The sequence below is a fragment of the Syzygium oleosum genome, unplaced genomic scaffold, assembly GCF_021117445.2.
Source record: "Syzygium oleosum isolate NSW1041296 unplaced genomic scaffold, Sole_v2.1 Sole_v2.09, whole genome shotgun sequence".
Classification (NCBI taxonomy): Eukaryota; Viridiplantae; Streptophyta; class Magnoliopsida; order Myrtales; family Myrtaceae; genus Syzygium; species Syzygium oleosum.
In genome coordinates this window covers 7444363-7464361 of record NW_026607493.1, presented here as the reverse complement: position 1 = coordinate 7464361, position 19999 = coordinate 7444363, and the positions used below count along the sequence as shown (strand labels likewise).

Below are 19999 nucleotides of genomic sequence, written 5' to 3'. Positions count from 1 at the left end.
CGCCTTTTACATGCTTCATACATGACTCTTGACTGACTCATAAATGTATATAACATTTTAAGGAGATAGGTTCATAAGAATTTACAAAACATTAACTAAACCTAAAAACATGAACAGTCAAGACATAGAAAGACGAACAGACTCTTTGAAAATAACATTACAATAAATACTCTATATAACTCATACACCGAACAATCATCAATATTGACAACGAGGTAATCGATCGACGATCGATAACTTCAACCTTGAATCGACAACTCGATAATTGATCGATAGCCTCAACATTTATAAATTTGGTTTAATTTCTAACAAGCAGTACTCCCACCAATGCCACAGCCGCCACCTCCGTCAAAAGCCGAACTGGCGGCTTAGCTGCCAGTTCTGCTTGTGGCGGAGGCGGCGGTACTGGAGGCACCGGCGGAGCTAGTGCAGTTTGATTACATATATTTTGAGGCGAATGAAAGAAGGTGGTTGGATCTGTTCAATGTTCTACCCTTAATTCTGTTCTTTTTTTCGGCTTCCTTCTAATACTTGCTATCGTTCGGGATGATTGTGGGAAGTAGAGTACCTTTACGCTTCGATTCGTTCATCGACATGATAGCCTCATGTTACTGCTATTAATGAAAGAACATGTTGAGTTGCAAACCTTCTCCAAGGAGTCGTTTCATGTGATTAGTTGAAACCCATTATAATCAGCTAATGTAAAGCGTAAGGAAAACCGACAACAGGACTTGGCAGCTACAGAACTCTATTGTTTCTTGTTTTGTCTCCTGTTACGTTTGGGGATCTTACAATTAGGACACTCATGTTTCCCGACATTCTTTTTTTGCGATTAATTCATTAGATCTGGTGACGACGACCGATCAAAGCTTTCCTAGAGAAAAGAGCTCGTCGAAGTGGATCCTCATAATGTCAGCTTCATAATGGCATCGCAGCAAAATATGGGAGAAGTAGCTCCTTCTCATTGCAACAGCTTTAGCCGATTCTACTTCTCTGATGACTAATCTTAACGATAAAAAATGAAGAACCAAACAAGAGTACTCAGAAACCAGCAGTCTCGACTCCAAAAGAGGCCTCCATTCGTTGTATTCACTATTCAAGATTACAAAGCATCACTCAAACTGGAAAGCTCCTCGTAAATTTAATATAACTTATAGACATCCTCTAATAACAGGAAAAAAAAAAAGAATCACATGCGTCCCAAGGTTAGTCGTTAAATAAATTATGGTAAGGCATGAGACATGTTCCAAAAGGTTAAGAAAGAAAAACGAATATCGTGCTTCGCCATTTGGGTTAATTGATTGTCTTGCGTAGTTTTCCAAGCTTGGATCGCCATTTTTTACGTTGACCACTCACATGGTCATAATGCAATTCAGGACCGTGTTTATCATATCCTTCCGCAGATGAAATGTGTTGCGTGTCAACCCAATGCGTTGAATGAGCCCACGTAATCCGAGAAATGGTCAATTATTCCTGTGTTATACTGGACAAAGTTCGGCTGCTTGTCGTAGATATCCACGTTTTAGTTTTGCCTTGCAAGATAAGTGGAGAAAATTCAAAGGTCAAAGTTGCCTCAATGACCACCATATATATATATATATAGTATCAGTCATCAGGCTGTGATTAACTAGGAAGCGCCTCGAGTTTCGTTATCTGCACATTGGCCTGGCAGATTTCTCTCAACAGACGAGCTATTAAAAGTGCTGGAGCTAGTCAGAGAAAAATGAAACCGTGGGTAATCATGATAATAGTTTGGGCTATCTTAGCCGTAATTGCTGTCATAAGTTATATCTTCCGAGGTCGTTATCGTTTAAGAGTTGGTGGAGGGGGCAGCTGGGGTGGCGGCGGAGGCGGGCATCATGCCCATGGACATACAATATTTGGAGGAGGAGATGGAGGTTTAGCTGCCAGTTCTGCTTGTGGTGGAGGTGGCGGTGCAGCTGCCAGTTCTGCTTGTGGCGGAGGCGGCGGTGCTGGAGGCGGCGGATCTAGTGCAGTTTGATGGCACATATTTTGAGAAGATTCAAGGAATGTGGTTGGATCTGTTGAATGTTATACCCTTAATTTCTTCTCAGTTTCAGTTTCTTTCTAATACTTGCAATAGTGTAGGATCATTGTTGAAGTAGAGTACCTTTACATTTTCATTCATTCTTTGACATGATAACCTCATGTCGCCATTGTTAATCAAATAATATGTAGAGTGCAATCCTTCTCCCGTGAGTTGTTTCATGTGATTGGTTAAACCCAGAATAATTAGCTTCTGTAAAACATAAGAAAACTGACAACAGGACTTGGCAGCAGAACTCCTCTGTTTCTGGTTATGTTCTTTGCACTACGGTTGGGGATCTTACAATTAGGACACTCATGTTTGCCGACATTCTTTTTTTGTGATTAATTTGTTAGATCTGGTGAAGAAAGGGGCCGAAAAAGCTTTTCCTAGAGAAAGAGCACGTCAAAGTATATCCTGAGAATGTGAACTTCGTAATAGTATTGCTGCAAAATGTTGGAAAAGTAGCTCCTCCTTGTTGCAACAGCTTCAGCCGTTTCAACTTTTCTGATGATTCATTAATGACATAAACAGAAAATGAACAAACAAACAAGAGTTTTCAGAAACCAGCAATCTAAACTCCAAAAGAGGCCTCCATTCGTAGTATTCACTATTCAAGATTCTAATTTAGGCCCCGGCTATGGTCCCTCATGCGACCAATCACCCATTGTAATCAAAGTATCCCAAGTTCATCTTTATCGTAATTCCTGTATAAAGTGTCGTAACACATTTCTAAGAGTTTATGCTCAATGAGACGTTATGCAAGAGTTATGACAAAAATAAGCTTAGTTTACGATCGTTACGTGGGGATTGGTTCCTAGTGAGGGATCATTTGCATGCCCTTCTAATCTATATATATCAGATTCAGGGTGTTGAAAGGGAGTTAGAAGAACTCTATACCATCAGTTTGCATCATCTCCTATTCAATCAAGAGGCAACATGTTATCAATCAAATTGTAATTTAGGATCGACCTATGCAACAGTAGACGGACCAGACGGATGGAAACAAGTCTGAGCAAATGTTAAAGATTTTACTATTCGGCGATTGATTCACCATGACAAGCCTAAGTTCACTACTAGCAAAGCCAAATTGTAGGTAGCAAACCTAGACTGATGTTTATCCTGATCAGAAGTTCCAAAACAATGGAAAACATGATCTTTTCAAAATGCTAACATTCATCTGAAGGTCTATATGCTTTTGAAAAAAGAAAAAGAAACAGAGCAATTATTTCCCTCTTCAGCGGCGTCGTACCAAGGGAAACCTAACTGCTCTCATATTTCGCCATCCCACAAATCATTCAGGCTTTTATAAGGACTGCATGTTTCATGGACTGCAAAGTTCCCTTGGAGAAGCCTTTGCTGTATCACAAATGTGCAAGGTCAAATGAATACATGCATCAAGAAAGAAGATCCAACAAGAGTATGGAGAGGTGACGTATATACCTGGTGGAGTCCAGAGAATTTTGCAAAGAGCTCAGGAGGGATGCTCCAACTGAACAAATCGAAGTTCTCTCTAATCCTGGATGCGTTTACACTTTTAGGGAGGACGCTGTGCCCCATCTGAATCCCCCAGCGCAGAGCTACTTGGGCAGGCGATTTATTGAGTTTCTTTGCAATTTCAACCAAAACTGGCTCCTTCAGGATCTCCCCCTTGACCCATGACCCTGGAGATCCCAAAGGAGAATAAGCCTGCAAAGAATCGAAATCCACAGTTGAAATTGAAGCTTCCATAATACACAATCATCAGTCCAAGATTCGTGCTATATGTTGTCGGATGCCAATAAAAAGCTCAGGGTGCATGTTTTAGTTGCAGGAAAACATCTCCTTTTCCACACTCAATACACTGAAAACTGAAGGAGAACTAGCTCTTCTTATGAAATGATGAAAGATGCACATTAAAGTTTGGAAGATGGCTTCCATGATCAAAAGACGTCTTGTAGAACTAGCTTGACTTTTATTTTGCTCCTCCCATGATCAACCGATGATCACACCAGTGACCATAGTCTGCCAGCAGCTGCAACCATCATTGCCAATGGTCACGACAACATAGGCCATCACGAAGGCAACTAGCCTACTCCGGCTAGCACTGTTAACATCAGGTTCAAAGCATCGTAGGTGAGACATATACCATTGCCAATCGCCAACCAACCCACATTGTCCAACTACTACTTGATGACTCACATCCTCCGATATTCTAAACGTAATTTTAATGAGAAGTTGAAATGAAATGGGAGAGTTTTGAGAATCTTAATTTTTCGGAGATTACCGAGAGATGGACACCAGTAGATTTGCACAAGTTGTGGAGTGCTGGTTGCTCCCAAACAGGGTGGCATTCGACCTGATTAACAGCTGGAGGCACTTTTGCATATTTGAGGAGATCCTGCAGCTTTTTAGTTGAGAAGTTGCTGACTCCAATTGCACGAGCCTGACCTGATGCATACAACCCTTCCATAGCCGTCCATGTCTCGGGAAGGCATAGAGGAACCATGTCTCCTGGGGCAAAGCCTCGAGTACCGGATTTCGTCCGCACAGGCCAGTGAATCTATTATACAGCAAAGAAAACAAGAAAATGAGTTAATGTAAAAAGCATCATCATTATGATAGGAAACATCTGCACTATGTCAGCTTCACTCTTGGCCTTTGGCCCGAACCTCAGCATCAGCCTCTACTAGAATTTTAGTTTTCCTTTTTTTCACTTTAAAATTGGCAAATGAGAAGCTTCTACTCTCCAATCTCAATCCTGAACTGCACAAAAAAGCTATGCAATATTCTACTTTGGCTATGATCAAGCTCCTCAGGAATGGCCAAATTCCAGATCTACAATCAATTGACTAATTTAAAGTCAGTGCACAAACAAATATTGGAAATGCTTGTGCCAAAACAACATACAAGATATAAATCAACGTAGTCGAGTTGCAGGTCTTGTAAGCTCCTAGTTAGAGCCTTGGAAACATCTTCAGGCGCATGGTCGCTGCACCTGCATTTGTAATCAATCTGAAACTTAAATGTTGTAGCGGTACATAAATAAACAAAATAGCAATCCAAACCAAAGTCACAAGGCCCAAAAGTTAAAACCATTCGTTTTTAGAAAAATCTTGGATTCGGAACCCATGATTGCTGTGGTTTGAAAAACTAAATTTGAAATTATAGACGTGAAAAATTATGGGCTGTTCTGCATCATCAGAACTTTTCTTTCATTTTTTTGCAATCAATCTGAAGTCACGAGAAATAATAACGGCTCACCTGTAAAACAAATGATTTAGACAAATTCTGCAACTTTGAAACAACTCCAAACCACAGAAATGAAAAATAATGTCTCAAGACAGAGGCTGAATGAAGGCATACCACAACTTGGATGTGATAAACATCTCATTTCGATCCACGTCTCCTGTGGAGAATAGCTCCTTCAACGCCACGCCTATCTGTAATATTAATTATTTTTCAACTACATAAACAATTGCATACTCAAGGCGAATCAAAAAACAATGGGAAAGAAACCCAGTTCACCTCCTTCTCATTGTCGTAAACGCGGGCACAGTCGATATGCCTGTAACCGGCCTGCATTACGAGGAATGTTGAAGCAACATCGTCCATGGACAAATCAATTCGGACCGTGATGAAAGGTAGAGAGAGGAAAGGAGAGGAGAGGGAACCTTGACGGCCTCGACAACGGCTTGGCCGACGACGCCAGGAGGAGCCTTCCAGGTCCCGAGGCCGACGGACGGGACCTTAGCACCCGTGTTGAGATCGAAGCACAGACACTCGCGTTCGCTTTCTCTCGCCATGCTGATTGGTTTGTTGCAGAGTATGCAGCGTAGTAGTAGCAGCAGTTACAGCTTCAATAAAAAACAATTCTAAACTGGGAGGAGCAAAGGAGCGGATTTGTTGCGCACGTTGCCAAGTAGAAGACGACGACGAAGAAAACGAAAGAGAATAAGGTGGCGGCGGAAGCGACACGATGAATGGTCGCTCCAATTTTGGCATTTTGTGGCCGATTTCTGTCTGAGAGACGGTCAAAGTCAAAGAGGCCAAGGGTCTTGCCGGACTAGAAGTAGAACCCTCCGACTATTTCAGCCTAAAATTCCTCCTTTTTCTTTTTTCTTTTCGGATTAATACAATAGAAAACACCAAACTATACCTGTTATGACACATATATCCCGATTTTTTTGTTACTAAAAAATCTAAACTTAACCATTACGACACAAATACTTAAAACAAAATTTTTGTGTCATAAAAAACCCCAAATTTATATTTTTTTTTTGGTAAGGAAAAATTTATATTAGTTTGATTTAAATCAAATCAAATTAATTAAGAGATAGCTCTCTTTCTCTCTCCCCTAAAGTCCATCCAAAAGTATCTTCAATGCATATATTTGTCACAAAATTTGATAATAGAACTTCTACTCAAAGTTTTGTAGTCTTCGAGTAAAAGCTTTTTCACGATAGGAAAAATCCCTATAGTGCTTTTTTCATGTTCAAAGGTACTTAAATGTAGAAGGATAACAAGCTTGGGTATGTAGAAACTTGGGAAAATTGTCCAAAAAGTCATAAATCTATTGTACGGCGGCCAATTTAGCCCTAAATTTTTCGATTTCGCCAATTCAGTCATAAACCGTTTTAAAAGTTGTCAATTCAGTCTTAAATCTTTCAATTGTGCCAATTTAGTCCTAAACCTTTTAATGAATTGTTAATTTTGTCCTTCCGGCTAATTTTGGCCGAAAATCGCTGACGTGACAGTCCAGCCAGCGCTGGCTGTACGTGGCGTTGACGTGGATAATTTTATATTTTTTTAAAAAAATTCGAATTTTTTTATCGATTATTTTACTTTTATTCTTTTTTTTTTCTCTTTCTTCTTCTTCATTGAGCTCGCCGGCTAAGGGCTGGCGGAGGTGGCTGGCCACTAGGCGATGGCCGGTAACCCCCGCCAGCCTTGGGTGAGGGCCACGAAGCCCTCGCCGGATCTGGGCGAAGGCGTTGTGAGCCCTCGCCCAGGCCCTCACGGGCCACAGCGAGGGTGTCACGGCCCTCGCCTGCCCTCGCTGCAACCAGTGAAAGCTTGGGCAAGGGCTGCGACGCCTTCACCAGGATATCGCGAGTCCTTGTTGCGCCGGATTTGGCGAGGGTCACGAGTCCTCGCTACGGTCGGCGAGGACATCACGAGCCATCGCTCGCCTCGCTGTGGCCGGCGACGGCCTGGGCAAGGGCCACGACGCCCTCGCCTCGCCAGATCTGGTGAAGGCGTCGCGGCCCTCGCCGGATTTGGCGACGGCTTGCAAGCTTTCGCTGCGGCTGGCGAGGGCATCAAGAGTCCTCGCCCAAGCCCCCGTTGGCCATAGCGAGGGGGGGCGAGGGCCGTCGCCCAGTGGCCGACGGGGGTCGTTGGCTGTCGTCCAGTGGCCGACCACCTGCGCTGGCCCTCTGCCAGCGAGCTCAACGAAGAAGAAAGAGAAAAAAAAAAGAATAAAAGTAAAATAATCGATAAAAATCAATAAAAAATTCAATTTTTTTTTAAAAAATAAAATTATCCACGTTAGTGCCACGTAAGACATCTGGCGCCGACTGGACCGCCACGTCAGCGATTTCTGGCCAAAATTAGCTGAAAGGATAAAATTAGCAATTCATTAAAAGGTTTAGGACTAAATTGGTAAATAGTCATAGGTTTAGGACGGAATTGATAACTTTTTAAAAAGTTTAGGACTGAATTAGCAAAATTGAAAGGTTTAGGACTGAATTGGCTGCCGTACAATAGGTTTAAGACTTTTTGGACAATTTTTCCATAGAAACTTGGATGGAATTAACTACAAGAAGGTGTTCTCACTACAAACAGGATAATGGTTCTACTATGAGTCTCTACAATCTTGGATGGAAGACCACACTCTTCGGGTGCGTTCGTTTCGTGGAAAATGAGTTATTTGGAAAATATTTTCCAAAAGCTGATTGCTTATATTGTTTAAAAAAATTAGTCAATACAAAATATTTTCATCATCAATAGTAATCTATGCCTAACTATTTTTATGGGCGATGAAAATTTTTTCCACTCACCTATTTTTCTAAACGATATAAATGATAATTTCTCGGAAAATATTTTTCAAATCACTCATTTTTTGTGAAACAACCGCACCCTTAATCAATTTGATTTGATTTCAAATTGGTGATTTATAATTTGTCCTAGGCGCTAGAATACACAAAAAGTGGACTGGAGAATATTAAAACAATTTAGCATATATAAATAGGTAGCAGAGGATGACAGACAGCAACAGATGCAAAACTATGTTAGGAAATTGTTACTACAAAGCTGCAGAGTGACGTTTTGCAATTGCTAATGGCGAAACCAATGTTTACTCGTGGGATTTGGATTTCAAATGTCCTTTGAGGTCTCATGGCTATAAATTTTAGTCAAAAGAAGTAGTAGAGTCGGAGGGAAATGAACAGAAATTAGTTTATATGCTCCGAGTGTTCATCTTCTTGTTGTTCTTGTGTATAGAAGTTGTATAAATACGTTTGTATTTATCTATAGAATCTGAGCATCTCTCATGAGAGAAGAAAGTGTTTAGGCTAATGAGGATTACTTATATCAGAAGCAGAGCTACAAGTAGGATGAAGCATCTTTAGACGCTATCACATCTCTACATAGTGGATTCCAACCTTGATTTAGGTTATTAGAGCTAGAGAGCGGGGTAGGTCATGATCCAGGTACTATGTATGAATTGGTAGCTCTACAAAATGGAGAAAACTTGGCCATATTTAAGCTAGGTGAAATGGGCAAAAATAAAAGAATTTGAGCGTTGCTGAGAGGTCTTGAGTCCTTTTATTTTTCTATGCTTGTAATACCCATTTAAGTATTGCTCTTGAGAGCTAGCAAGAGTGACAAACCCATTTTAAAACAAATAAGGGAAGTGTCGTACTTTAGAGTGAAGGCATTTATCTACCTAAGAGACAAAATGTGCAAGGGACTCTTTTTATACATTTAGAGGTGTGGTTAATAATTTGCAAAGAGGATCTACCGTACTGTAAGCACAAGCATGTGAGAACGACTATTGGAGGGTCCAATAATTATTTAACCTATAGCGGGGTTGCCGTAGAAGAAAGTCAGATTGTGGCGTTAGCAATTTTTAGACTCGAATTTGGAGCTCTATAAATTGGAGATTGCTCGGGCAAATCTGATACGGTTGAGAAGGGCAAAAATAAGAGAATTTGAGCAGCGTTGTGATGTTCTTGATTCCATGTCTTTTGCAAGATTATAAAATCCATTTGAGTGTTGCTCTTAAGAGTTAGCAAGAGTCACAAACCCATTTATAGACACATGAGAAAAATGATTATAGTTAGAGCGAATGCATTTGTCTAAGTCAAAGACAAAGTCAAACTTTGAGTTGTAATTAGTTTGAGGAGATGATCTACTGTGCTGTGTTTACAAGGTTATGAGAGGTCTAATAATTACTTAGTCTATAGTGGGGTTGCTAAAGGAGGTCAGATTTTGCATAACAAGAAGTTACTCACTGGTAATCAGATGGTATTAGTGGAATTTGGCCTATAAGAGAAGTAGCACACCTGAGTCAAATCTCAATAAATCTTGTTTACAATTTCTCTTTCCCTAAACTCTTTAATTTTTTATGCTTATATTGCTAGTCCATTTTGTGGACAGGAGTAGAACTTTTATAGCGGTGGGCTCTACAAAATTAGCTTGTGTTCTCTTGAAGAACCAATTCACCCTCTCTTGGTTGCTTATTTGGGCATGACAAATGTAGCATTGCTCGAAAGAATTTGCTAATCGTCCTACGACGAACTTATTACCAATACTTTTACTTTTATTTCCTTGACTGTGATTGATTAGCAATGTCAATAAGTTAGTGGAGGATTTGTAAGTATAAGATTGAATAAAAGTTACTAATCTCAGCATCTGCGAAATAAAAACCAATATACATGATACAAGTAGATGATATAATTTATGTGTAGTGATGTTGAATGTCTCACTTATGTTTCGATTATACGTTATGTCATTCGAAGCTATTCCACTCTTAATTGCTTTCTTTTAGCACAAGTTTTTAATTGCTTTAGGGTGATACCGTATTCAATAGAAAATAATTAATATTGACTTCAACTGAAAATAACATTGAACTTCTTAACTATCTACCTTTCATTCATTTTAGGGTTAATACCACAAAAAATTTTAAACTGGTATACTTGTGACAAATTTACTTTCCGTTAGTTTCCGTTAAATTGGATTAATACGGCGAAAAATCACAAACTGATATACTTGTGACAATCGAAGGGTAAAACCTCAAATCGGTATAACTGTCAACTGTCACGTGTCACTCAATTCAACAATTTGATGATAAAATTTAACGGAAACTAACGGAGAGTAAATTTGTGATATGTGTATCAGTTTGGGGTTTTTGGTAGTTAAAAAATTAGTTTATGATAAATTTGTCATAGATATACCAGTTTGAGATTTTTCATGATATTAACCCATCATTTTAGCAAATCAATTACATGTAGGAAATAAAAAAACAGATCCAAATCCTAAAAATAGTAACTTTTCAATTCCAAGTAAAGTAAAAAAATGAGAAAACAGTGGGGCCGCTCAGCCACTAAGGCTCGGATCTAATTTTTCCTTAATCATCACAACCCATAATATACGCAATCCTAGTGCATATTCCTCTTATAACAACTTCACATCTTGCATACTAGACAACAACGCACGGGCCCCCTTTGGTTTCCCCACACGCTTATTTCTTGCAACATAAGTCCCAAAAAGCAAAGAAAAAATTACCAAAAACAATAGTAATAAGGCTACAAACCACACTAATTACACCATCACCAACCCCATTTACAATTCAACACAAGTTCCTCCATGCACATGACGCTTTTGTTTCACGTAACGACGAGACGAGATGTGAGGCGGCGAACCGGAGAATGAACTCCGGACGAAACGATAATCTGTGAATTGTCGCTGGTCGAATCCGACGATCGTAAAGTCGTCGAGAAGTTGCCACCGCGGTCCGGTTGGATCACCTGGAGGTCTGTGATCTGAGCCCGGCCCGAGTCGAGGGGGAGCCTGGCGTATGAAGCCGAAGGCGACTCATTCAAGAACGCCCCGAGCGGCCCTTGCTTCCCGTTCTTGTATTGCACCACCACTCTATACACGAACGGAATGAGACCCTCCATTATAATCTTCCCAGGAATGTTTTCCCAAGAGTGGAGAGGAGATGAATGAAGAAGAAGACGAAGAAGAAAGAGAAGTTGAAGTTACTTTACACGAGAGCGGTGGCTCGTTTGGTTTATAAGAGAGAAAAAGGTTGATGACGTGGCACTAGGGACAGGATTATTACAATAAGGAATTGTATTATTTTTCTTTTTGTTTGGATCAGAACCGAGGTCACCGATGTTTTATACATAATTGACTTGGTCCATCATTATAAGTTTAATTGTTTTTCCCGATTATTCCATTGAACCTCTTCGAGCGAAAGCCAAAATGTGTTGAACGCAAAAACCACACGAAGGCCTTGAAAGCTACGTCTCATGAAAACTCTATCCAAACCCCACCCTTCCCTCCATTGCACAGCTCACCACATCATACTTGGCGTTGCTTTTGTTCATCCTTTTGGACTTGTTTAGTAGTTCTTTGCAGGTGTTAGTTCGATGACTTTGCACTTTTTCGTTTTGATTGGTCGGTCCTTGCTTCTTTAATGTTTTCCATGGCCCCTTTTTGATTCGTGCCGGTTTCATCTTGCTAATATTTTATGCAAGTTTGATCCATTTTGGTTTTCGTCAGAGGTTACTTCATTATCGGGTGGATGGGGAGGGCTGATGCGCGTCTGCCATCTGTGTGGCTCGTGTTCTCCATTTTTGGGGTGTGTCTCGTTTATCATATGGTTCACGCCAAAACAATTACCACTGTCCGATGCAGTTGGCGCATGGGAATCATAGTTTTACTTGGTCGATATCACGCGTTGCTAATTATTTTTCGTTTTGTTCAACATTCTTGATGAACAAGATAACTGAAGCTACTAGGTAGCCTTCATCTTTGTGGCTTATTGCATAGGTTTTCTCTGTCCAGACGAAGGAACCGACATACCTCTATTGTTTATATTGCTATGTCATTATTAAGAAAGAGTATTTCATGTGATGGTTACACCATGGACAGTAACGATGCATCAAGACCAGCTAATCACTCAGGGAAAAAGTACCCAAAAAAAGTCTTAAACCTATTGGCATTAGTATCAATTCAATCGTGAACTTTTTAATTGGACAAATTTAGTCATAAACATTTTCTCTAGTACTAATTCAGTCTATCTGACCAATTTATACCGGAAATTGCTGACGTAGACGCCAGCCGTCTTACGTGATACAGCCATCACTGACGTGCACATTTTTTTTTAATTCGTAAATACTTTTTCAAAATTTTTATTATTAATTTTCTTTTCCTTTTTTTCTTTTTTTCTTCTCTTTTCCATCTTTTTTTTTCTTTCCTTTCTCCTTTTTTCTTTATTACCCTCTACTATTCGCCAGCTAGCGAGCGCTAGGGCCGAGATGCCCTCGCCCGAGCAAGTCCCCTGGTGATGGCGGCGAAGCTGTCCCTTGCTAAATCTATTAAGGGGACCCACGCCCTTGTCGGCGGCCAGCGACCTTCACTAGCCAGCGACCGGAGGAGGGTAATAAGGAAAAAAGAGAAAAAAAAGGAAGGAAAATAGAAGAAAAAAAGAAAAGAAAAAATGATAAAAATTTATTAAAAAAATAATTTAAAAATTAGAAAAAAAAAGTTCACATTAGCGTCGGTCGTCATACGTGGCCATGTAAGCAATTTCCGGCCTAAATTGGCTGGATGGACTGAATTGGTACCAATGTGGAAATATTTAGGACTAGATTGATCCAATTGAAAGGTTTATGATTGAATTGATACAAATCAAATAGGTTTATAACTTTTTTGGTACTTTTCCCAATCACTGAGCATCATTTATGTTTTGCTCTCATTTTTATTGACTTGTTACATCACTTGTCATTGCCCATGGGGTTTATGTATATTATGTCAAGTGTGACGTTCCCACGACTTTCGAGATATGATGAGTTTTATCTTTGAGCAATTCACTACAAAAAAATCATTCCGTCACAACCAAACATTTTGGTCAAAAAAAGCTAGAAATTGGTTGCAAGAACGTTTCGCAACTAAAAATTAGGTCACGCATCATGATCTTCGTCTGCAAGAATCTCTAACCGCCTCTAAACTTGTGCACTAGTCTAGGGATGATTTGTAAGTGCTCTCGATCCTTTGCATACGATTATCCCTTGGTTGATGGCCCCTCCTTGATTCAGTCTTCCACTACTTTTTTATGTTTCAAATCGATCGTGACCACGTGTCATGTACTCCACTTAAAATATGTATATTGAAAGCTCATGATCAATGAACTCAACAGGCATTCCATTGATAGGCCTCGTGGATTGTGCTGTTACGGCCTTCATAATCGGCGAGCCTATTTAGGCATTCCATCCCTCCGCTTCGTGGATATGCTATTTATGACCTTCGTGACTGATAAGCTTATTGAGGCATCCCATCGATGGACCTTGTGGATTGTGCTATCTATGTCCTTCATGATCGATGACCTCATCAAGCATCTCATCAATCGGCTTTGTGGTTTGGGTAATTGCCATAATTTGGTCTGGGCCACTAACTTCTTTATGTTTGAGTCCAGATTTTAGACCTAGTGCCAACAATAGCGAGGGTGGCGGAGCTTGCACGGCATGGCTGCTTACAGGGCAGTAAGTCAGAGCAGAGGGGCAGATAGAGAGAAGAGAGATGGGGGAACGATTACTATAGCAGTTTTGATCAGAGGTGTGGGTAAGCATAAAATGGAATATCCACATATGGTCGTTCGGCGCACGGGATCCGATCGAACTCGACCTCAACAGCTCAACCACATGATGTTCTATAAATGGGCCGTGTATAAGATTGTGAGCTTGCTAGTCGTCTATATACCTAGAGATCTCTCACCAGCAAATGGAGTCAAGAGTTACGTGTTCTGACAAGAAAAGTGAAAACGATTATAATGCATGCAAGCACATCCCCAACCTATGTCAATCGTCTCTCATCATCTCTCTTAGCTGAGTGACATTAGAGGAACAGAGAAGAGAAGATACAAAAAGCTGGTGAACTGCATAAGGTCGCGCTTATCGGACATGTCACTTTCATTTTCGCTTGCATATCCAACTCGATGCGAGGCGTGATTTACAACAAGCTGTGAAGAGAAGACGAGTTGAATTCGCATATAGACCTGGTGGAGTTTTCTTTGACATTCAAATAGAAGTTGTTCCTTGCTTCATACATCAACCTACTCTGTTGTCTTACTCATGATAGTAGATGAAGCCGCCCTCAGAGTCTTGTACATTATCATGTGTATAATGAAAGTATTAGGTGAAGATAGAAGCAGGTGGAGTCAATTAACTTTCTTCAATTTTTTTGTGAATAAATGAGCCTTTGTCCCCTTGACTATCCAAATGTTATTACACGTTCTGATATACGAAAACAAAAGGAAAGAAAACAAACGAGAATAGAAGTAATCAAATAATTTGATATTTAACTTCTCAACAAAGCAAATCCTTTAGAACCCATCCTATTCAATAAAGTAAATGTGTCGACCCAGTATAGACTTTAGAATTAAAACCCTCCTAAGTTCCAAAAATATTTCTCCATACTGGTATAATTTTAATAAGCTTCAGTATTTTCTTTGAGACAACTTGATGGTAACTTATTAACGCTTTTTTGAAATTACCAACCTTTTTTAATAATAACTGTGGCCCTTTAATACATTAGACATGGGTTAGTAACATTTTGAACATTTTTTTGTTTTGATTGGTCGGTCCTTGCTTCTTTAATATTTTCCATTGCCGCTTCTACCTTCGTGCCGGTTTCATCTTGCTAATTTTTTTTATGCGAGTTCGATCGAGGTTGGTTTTCACTAGGGTTAATCTCTCATGGGGTGGATGTGGAAGATTAATAAGCATATGCCACGTGCGGTTCCTCTTATCAATTAGGGGTGTGTCTACGTTTATCATGTGGTTCACGCCAAAATAATTAGCGTGATCCGATGCGGTGGTGCTGGGGAATCATAGTTTTACTTAAATGATATCACGCGTTGCTATTCACTTTTCGTTTTTTTCACCATTCTTGATGAACAAGATAATTAGAGCTACTAGCTAGCCTTCATCTTAGTGACTTATTACATGGGTTTTCTTCATCCGGATCAAGGAGCCAACATACCTCTCTTGTTAAGATTGCTACGTCGTATATAAAGAGAAAGTATTTGATGTGATGATTGCGCCACATTACAACAAAAATAAGAGTAACCAACTAATAATCGAGCGCCATTGTCTTGCTCTCACTTTCGATTGGCTTGTTATCTCCCTCTGGCGACCAAAGTGTTGGTTGCAAAAGACCTTCTTTGGGGGCCAAAGCATTGGTCGCCGGAAGTGTAGCCAGGACCAACACTTCTAGCTGTTTAAGCGGCTAATTAAGCTAGAATAGTATAAATAGGACACTCTCTCACTTAGGGGATCAAGATCCGCGAACACATTCAAGCAAATACTCACTCTAACTTCTTGTAATTATCTTGCAATCAAACATTCGAGTAAAGTTCATTGTAGTAAAGTAAAGAACTTGTGAGAGAGCCGTATTGTAATTTTGAGAGTGTACGGAGAGTTGGGCTCCAAAATTCTCCGGTCTTTATAATCAAATTTTCGACTAGTTGATTGAGCGCAACTCCTGAAAGGATTTGGGGAGTGAAGTAGGCGTTAGTTTGGAGCCCAACCACAATAAATCTACTGAATATTTCTCGATCCCTTTTCCTTGTGTACTGTTAATGCCATGCGTTCGGTAAATTGCTTATTTGTCATTTACGTTTAATTGTTGATATATTTGGTTTAATTATTCGATCATCAAGACAAACACGACTAAGGCAAGATCACCAGGAGGGATAGGTCTGAAAGCTTTCCGGCTGTTCAATTTTGCCCGGCTGACTAAGCAAGCTTGGAGAGTCCACCAAAATCCTACTGCTTTAGGGGTTATAGTGCTCAAAGGTCTTTATTTCCCATGTTGTGACTTTATAGAAGCTGGGAGATGTGCTAGGAGGTCTTGGTGGTGGAGCAGTATCGTTGAAGGCAGAGATAGCGTGAGAGAAGGGGCAACTCGGCAGGTGGTCAGTGGTGAAAGTATTAAAATGTGGTCCAATCCTTCGGTTCTTAGTGTTGGAAAATTGTAAACATCATCCAGAGGATCCGGACCTTATCGAGGAAAGGCAGAAGGTGGCCAGCTTGATCGACAGGGACTTGGGATCTGGGACCTTGCTGGAATTAGTCATACGCTGGAAGAGGAGGAGGGGGATGTTGTGTATCACATCCCAATTGCAGCTAAAGGTGATCCAGATAGGTTCATATGGCTGGCTGAGGAGACAGCGATGGTGACAGTTATATCAACAAACTACTTCTTAAGGAAGCTTAGGGTGAAGGAGTTATAAGGGGCCTTTCAACTTCGCGTGAGATAAATTGGGGGAAAATTATCAATTCAGTCCTCAACCTATTGTATTTGTGCCAATTCAGTTCTAAACCTTTTGCAAACCAGCCAATTCAGTCCTTTTGGCCGGCCGGTGCTGACGTGGCCGCCGGCCGGCTGACGTAGCGCCGGCTGGCGTCCACGTGGCAATATTTTAATATTTTTTTTATTATTATTTTCGAATTTTTTTCTTTTTTTTTTCTTTTCCTTCTTCCCCTGGCCGGACAGGCTAGGGGGGAGGCTCGCCGGCGAGGGCGGAGCTCGCCCAGCGGTGGCGAGGTGGAGCTCGCCCTGCCATGGCGAGCTCCGCCTCGCCAGATCTGGGCGAGGGCGGAGCTTGCCTAGCCAAGGTGAGCTCCGCCTAGCCCGGATACGGCGAGGCGGAGCTCGCCCGGCCATGGCGAGCTCGCCTCGCCCGGCCAAGGCGAGCTCCGCCTCGCCCGGCTCGGCGAGGCGGAGCTCGCCCAGCCATGGCGAGCTTCGCCTCGCCCGGCTCGGGCGAGGCGGAGCTCGCCCATCCATGGCGAGCCGGGCCCTCGCCGCTCGCCCAACTCGCCATGGCTGGGCGAGCTTCGCCTCGCCGGAGGCCGGGCGAGGCGGAGCTCGCATTGGCTGGGCAAGCTCCGCCTCGCCGGAGTTGGGCGAGGCGGAGCTCGCCATGGCAGGGCGAGCTCCGCCCTCGCCCAGCAGCGGAGAGGGCCCAGCTCGCCTCGCCGGAGCTGGGCCCTCGCTGGCGAGCCTCCCCCCTGGCCGGACAGGCCAGGGGGGAGAAGGAAAAGAAAAAAAAAAGAAAAAAATTCGAAAATAATAATAAAAAAATATTAAAATATTGCCACGTGGACGCCGGCCGGCGCCACGTCGGCCGGCAGGCGGCTACGTCAGCGCCGACCGGCCAAAAGGACTGAATTGGCCAAATTGAAAGGTTTAGGACTGAATTGGCATAAATGCAATAGGTTGAGGACTGAATTGGTAATTTTCCCAATAAATTGGAGTCTCTGGAAAATACTTTGGAGATCAGATTGTGTTCCGACGATTAAACACTCCCGATATGCAAAGTGATTACAAATGCATTGTTAGGGTCAGTACTACGTGGAAATGTTAGACTAGAGACAGCAAACTATGCCCTTTTCATCAGGAAGAAGAAACCATCGAACGTGATCTTCTTTGTGTGACTGGTGTAGAGGTTTGTGGTTAAAAAATATGAGGATTATAATCCATAAGGAAGCCATCTCCATCCCGGGTATATAAATTACTAGAATGTTAAGAGTAGTTTCGAGTAGAAAGACTTGAAGTAGAATTGCTAGCTAAACTTGCGTATACTTCTTGGTATATCTGGAAAGGGAGATATGACGCCACTTTTGGGTATCCTAAACCTAATCTTAACGCTTGGGAAAGCAGGTTGAGGAAGAGTTGGTGGGGATACAGGAACTTGAAGAGTAGAAAGCTGCAAAATGTGGGTGATAAGCAAAAGACAATGGGGCAAGGGTGGCATAAACAAAGAATCAGGGTCTATACAGACAAATTGTGATGGTGGTTTAACTGCAAAAGGAGAGAGTGACCATGGCATCGCCATTCGAGATTGTGAGGATCATGTCCTGGATAGTTCAAGACTCTCTGTGCAAGCTGACGGTGCCAAAGCAGCCGAAGCGTTAGCCATGAGAGGAGGGATCGGGTTGGCGAACAATGGAAGGTGGTGTTGCTTGAAACTTACCCTGAGTTGATCTTTAAAGGTCTTACAAAGGACATGGCCAACTGCAGCTGGAAGATTTCAACGCTTATTGCTGATACCAAGCATCTTGTTGAACAAGACTTGTTCCGATTTCGAAAGCTAAAATTTTAATATTATAGTGCGGCATGAATGCGCCTTGGTGATGGGGTGGCGATGCCCCCATCTTCTTTAGCTATACGGTATTTGTAGTAGTGACCACTAAAAGGAAAATGGCCAACATGTTGACTAAAGGGTGGAAAGGTATTGGATTTTGCAGCGCTCCCAACAGATCTTCATCGAAATGACAATGGCCAAAGTGTTGACCAAGGGACTTGATTTTTAAGAAATGTTTTTAAGCCGAAACCATCGCCTACATGGGGCAACACATTTTTCATATGGTTTCTACTGACACTTATTTGTCCAAACTTTGATGGCTAGATTGGGAGATCCTAAAGTGATGCGAGTTTGCTCGAAGCAACAGGCATTTAGAAACTACACATCGCAAAAAATTAAAAACCAAAGGAAAGAAAGAGGCCCATGATAAGTTGATCACTCAAAGTTTGTGCAAGCCCACTACCGTGCGCACTAGTGAGCTTTTGAATTGTTGGGTTCTACGCTTTGTGAATTGTTTGAGGAAAATAATAATTGAGGTGAATAGCGAGCACATTGGCCTAGTTATTTTTTTTATAACATCGGCTATTCAACTTCGCGACTTGACTAATCCCACCCATAACATTTAAAAGGTTGAATTATTGTTGTTCATCTTGTTTTTTTAATTTAGCATAACTTTATCACAACTTTGCAAGGTTGCCCTTCAGCTGTTCTATGACTAGAAGTAACTGATGAAAGCCATCGACATAAGAAAAGAAAAATTCATAAAGTGAGGACGGAATGGAAGGAGTAATGATCTTAATCGACACTATCTCCATGAAATTGACAATGGAAATTGATTTTATTGGTAATAATGCATGTGTACAATGAATCCAATCATCTCCAGTCGCTTTCCATGTAAACAATTGGTGAATTTGGAGCTATATGTCTGCGTTGACATTCATATATGCGTATATATCTTGACCAATAAGAGATGAGATCTTGGCATCCTATGTAGATTCAGATGGAACTCCCAAGTTAATTTACTAATGAATAAAAAAACTAAACGCCTGCCAACGTGACCTACTCGTATAAGTTTTAACATAACTTAGTCAAGCCCACCATAGCCACACAAGAAAAATATTGAAGAAAAAGAAGGAGAAGAAAGAATACCTTTATCTGGCATATTCTTCAATCAACTTAAAGACAAAAGACATAAGGTTGACATTCTTGGGTTATTGTGACCCAAAACGTAATATCGCATTATTGAAGACCAAGAATAATTGTGTATTTCAAGGGGAAAAGTACCAAAAAAAGCCATAAACCTATTATATCTGGCCAATTTAGGCTAGAAATTTCTAACATGGACGCTGACTGTCCTACATAGAGCGATCAACGCTGATGTTGATAAATTTTTAATAAAATTTTGAATTTTTATTAATTTTATTAATTTTTTTCCTTTTTTTTTTTTGCGTTTGTTCCTTTGGCCTAGGGCCGATCGCCGGCCATGGCCAAGCACCAGCCAAAGGCCAAAGAAAAGAAGAAGAAAATGAAAAAAAAAAAAGAAACAAAGAAAAAAAAAGGAAAGGAAAAATAAAGAAAAAATGAAAATTTTT

General features: G+C 41.1%; 1 protein-coding gene across 2 annotated transcripts; it reads right to left on the bottom strand.

The window, feature by feature from the left end:
* Window positions 1-2539: 2539 nt before the first annotated feature.
* Window positions 2540-5938, bottom strand: LOC115691075 (NADPH-dependent aldo-keto reductase, chloroplastic-like). Of its 2 annotated transcripts, none has more exons than XM_056314813.1 (7): window positions 5701-5938; window positions 5555-5605; window positions 5393-5469; window positions 4937-5024; window positions 4314-4589; window positions 3491-3736; window positions 2540-2754 (listed from the first exon to the last, which is right to left on the bottom strand). In XM_056314813.1, exons 1-7 carry the CDS (start codon window positions 5830-5832, stop codon window positions 2743-2745), a joined length of 882 nt encoding a protein of 293 aa, XP_056170788.1. In that variant the 5' UTR covers window positions 5833-5938; the 3' UTR covers window positions 2540-2742. The 2 variants fall into 2 exon arrangements, with proteins under 2 accessions (XP_056170788.1, XP_030473504.1); XM_030617644.2 differs by lacking the exon at window positions 2540-2754 and adding an exon at window positions 3046-3406 and having other exon boundaries at window positions 5701-5937.
* Between the last annotated feature and the right edge of the window lie 14061 nt (window positions 5939-19999).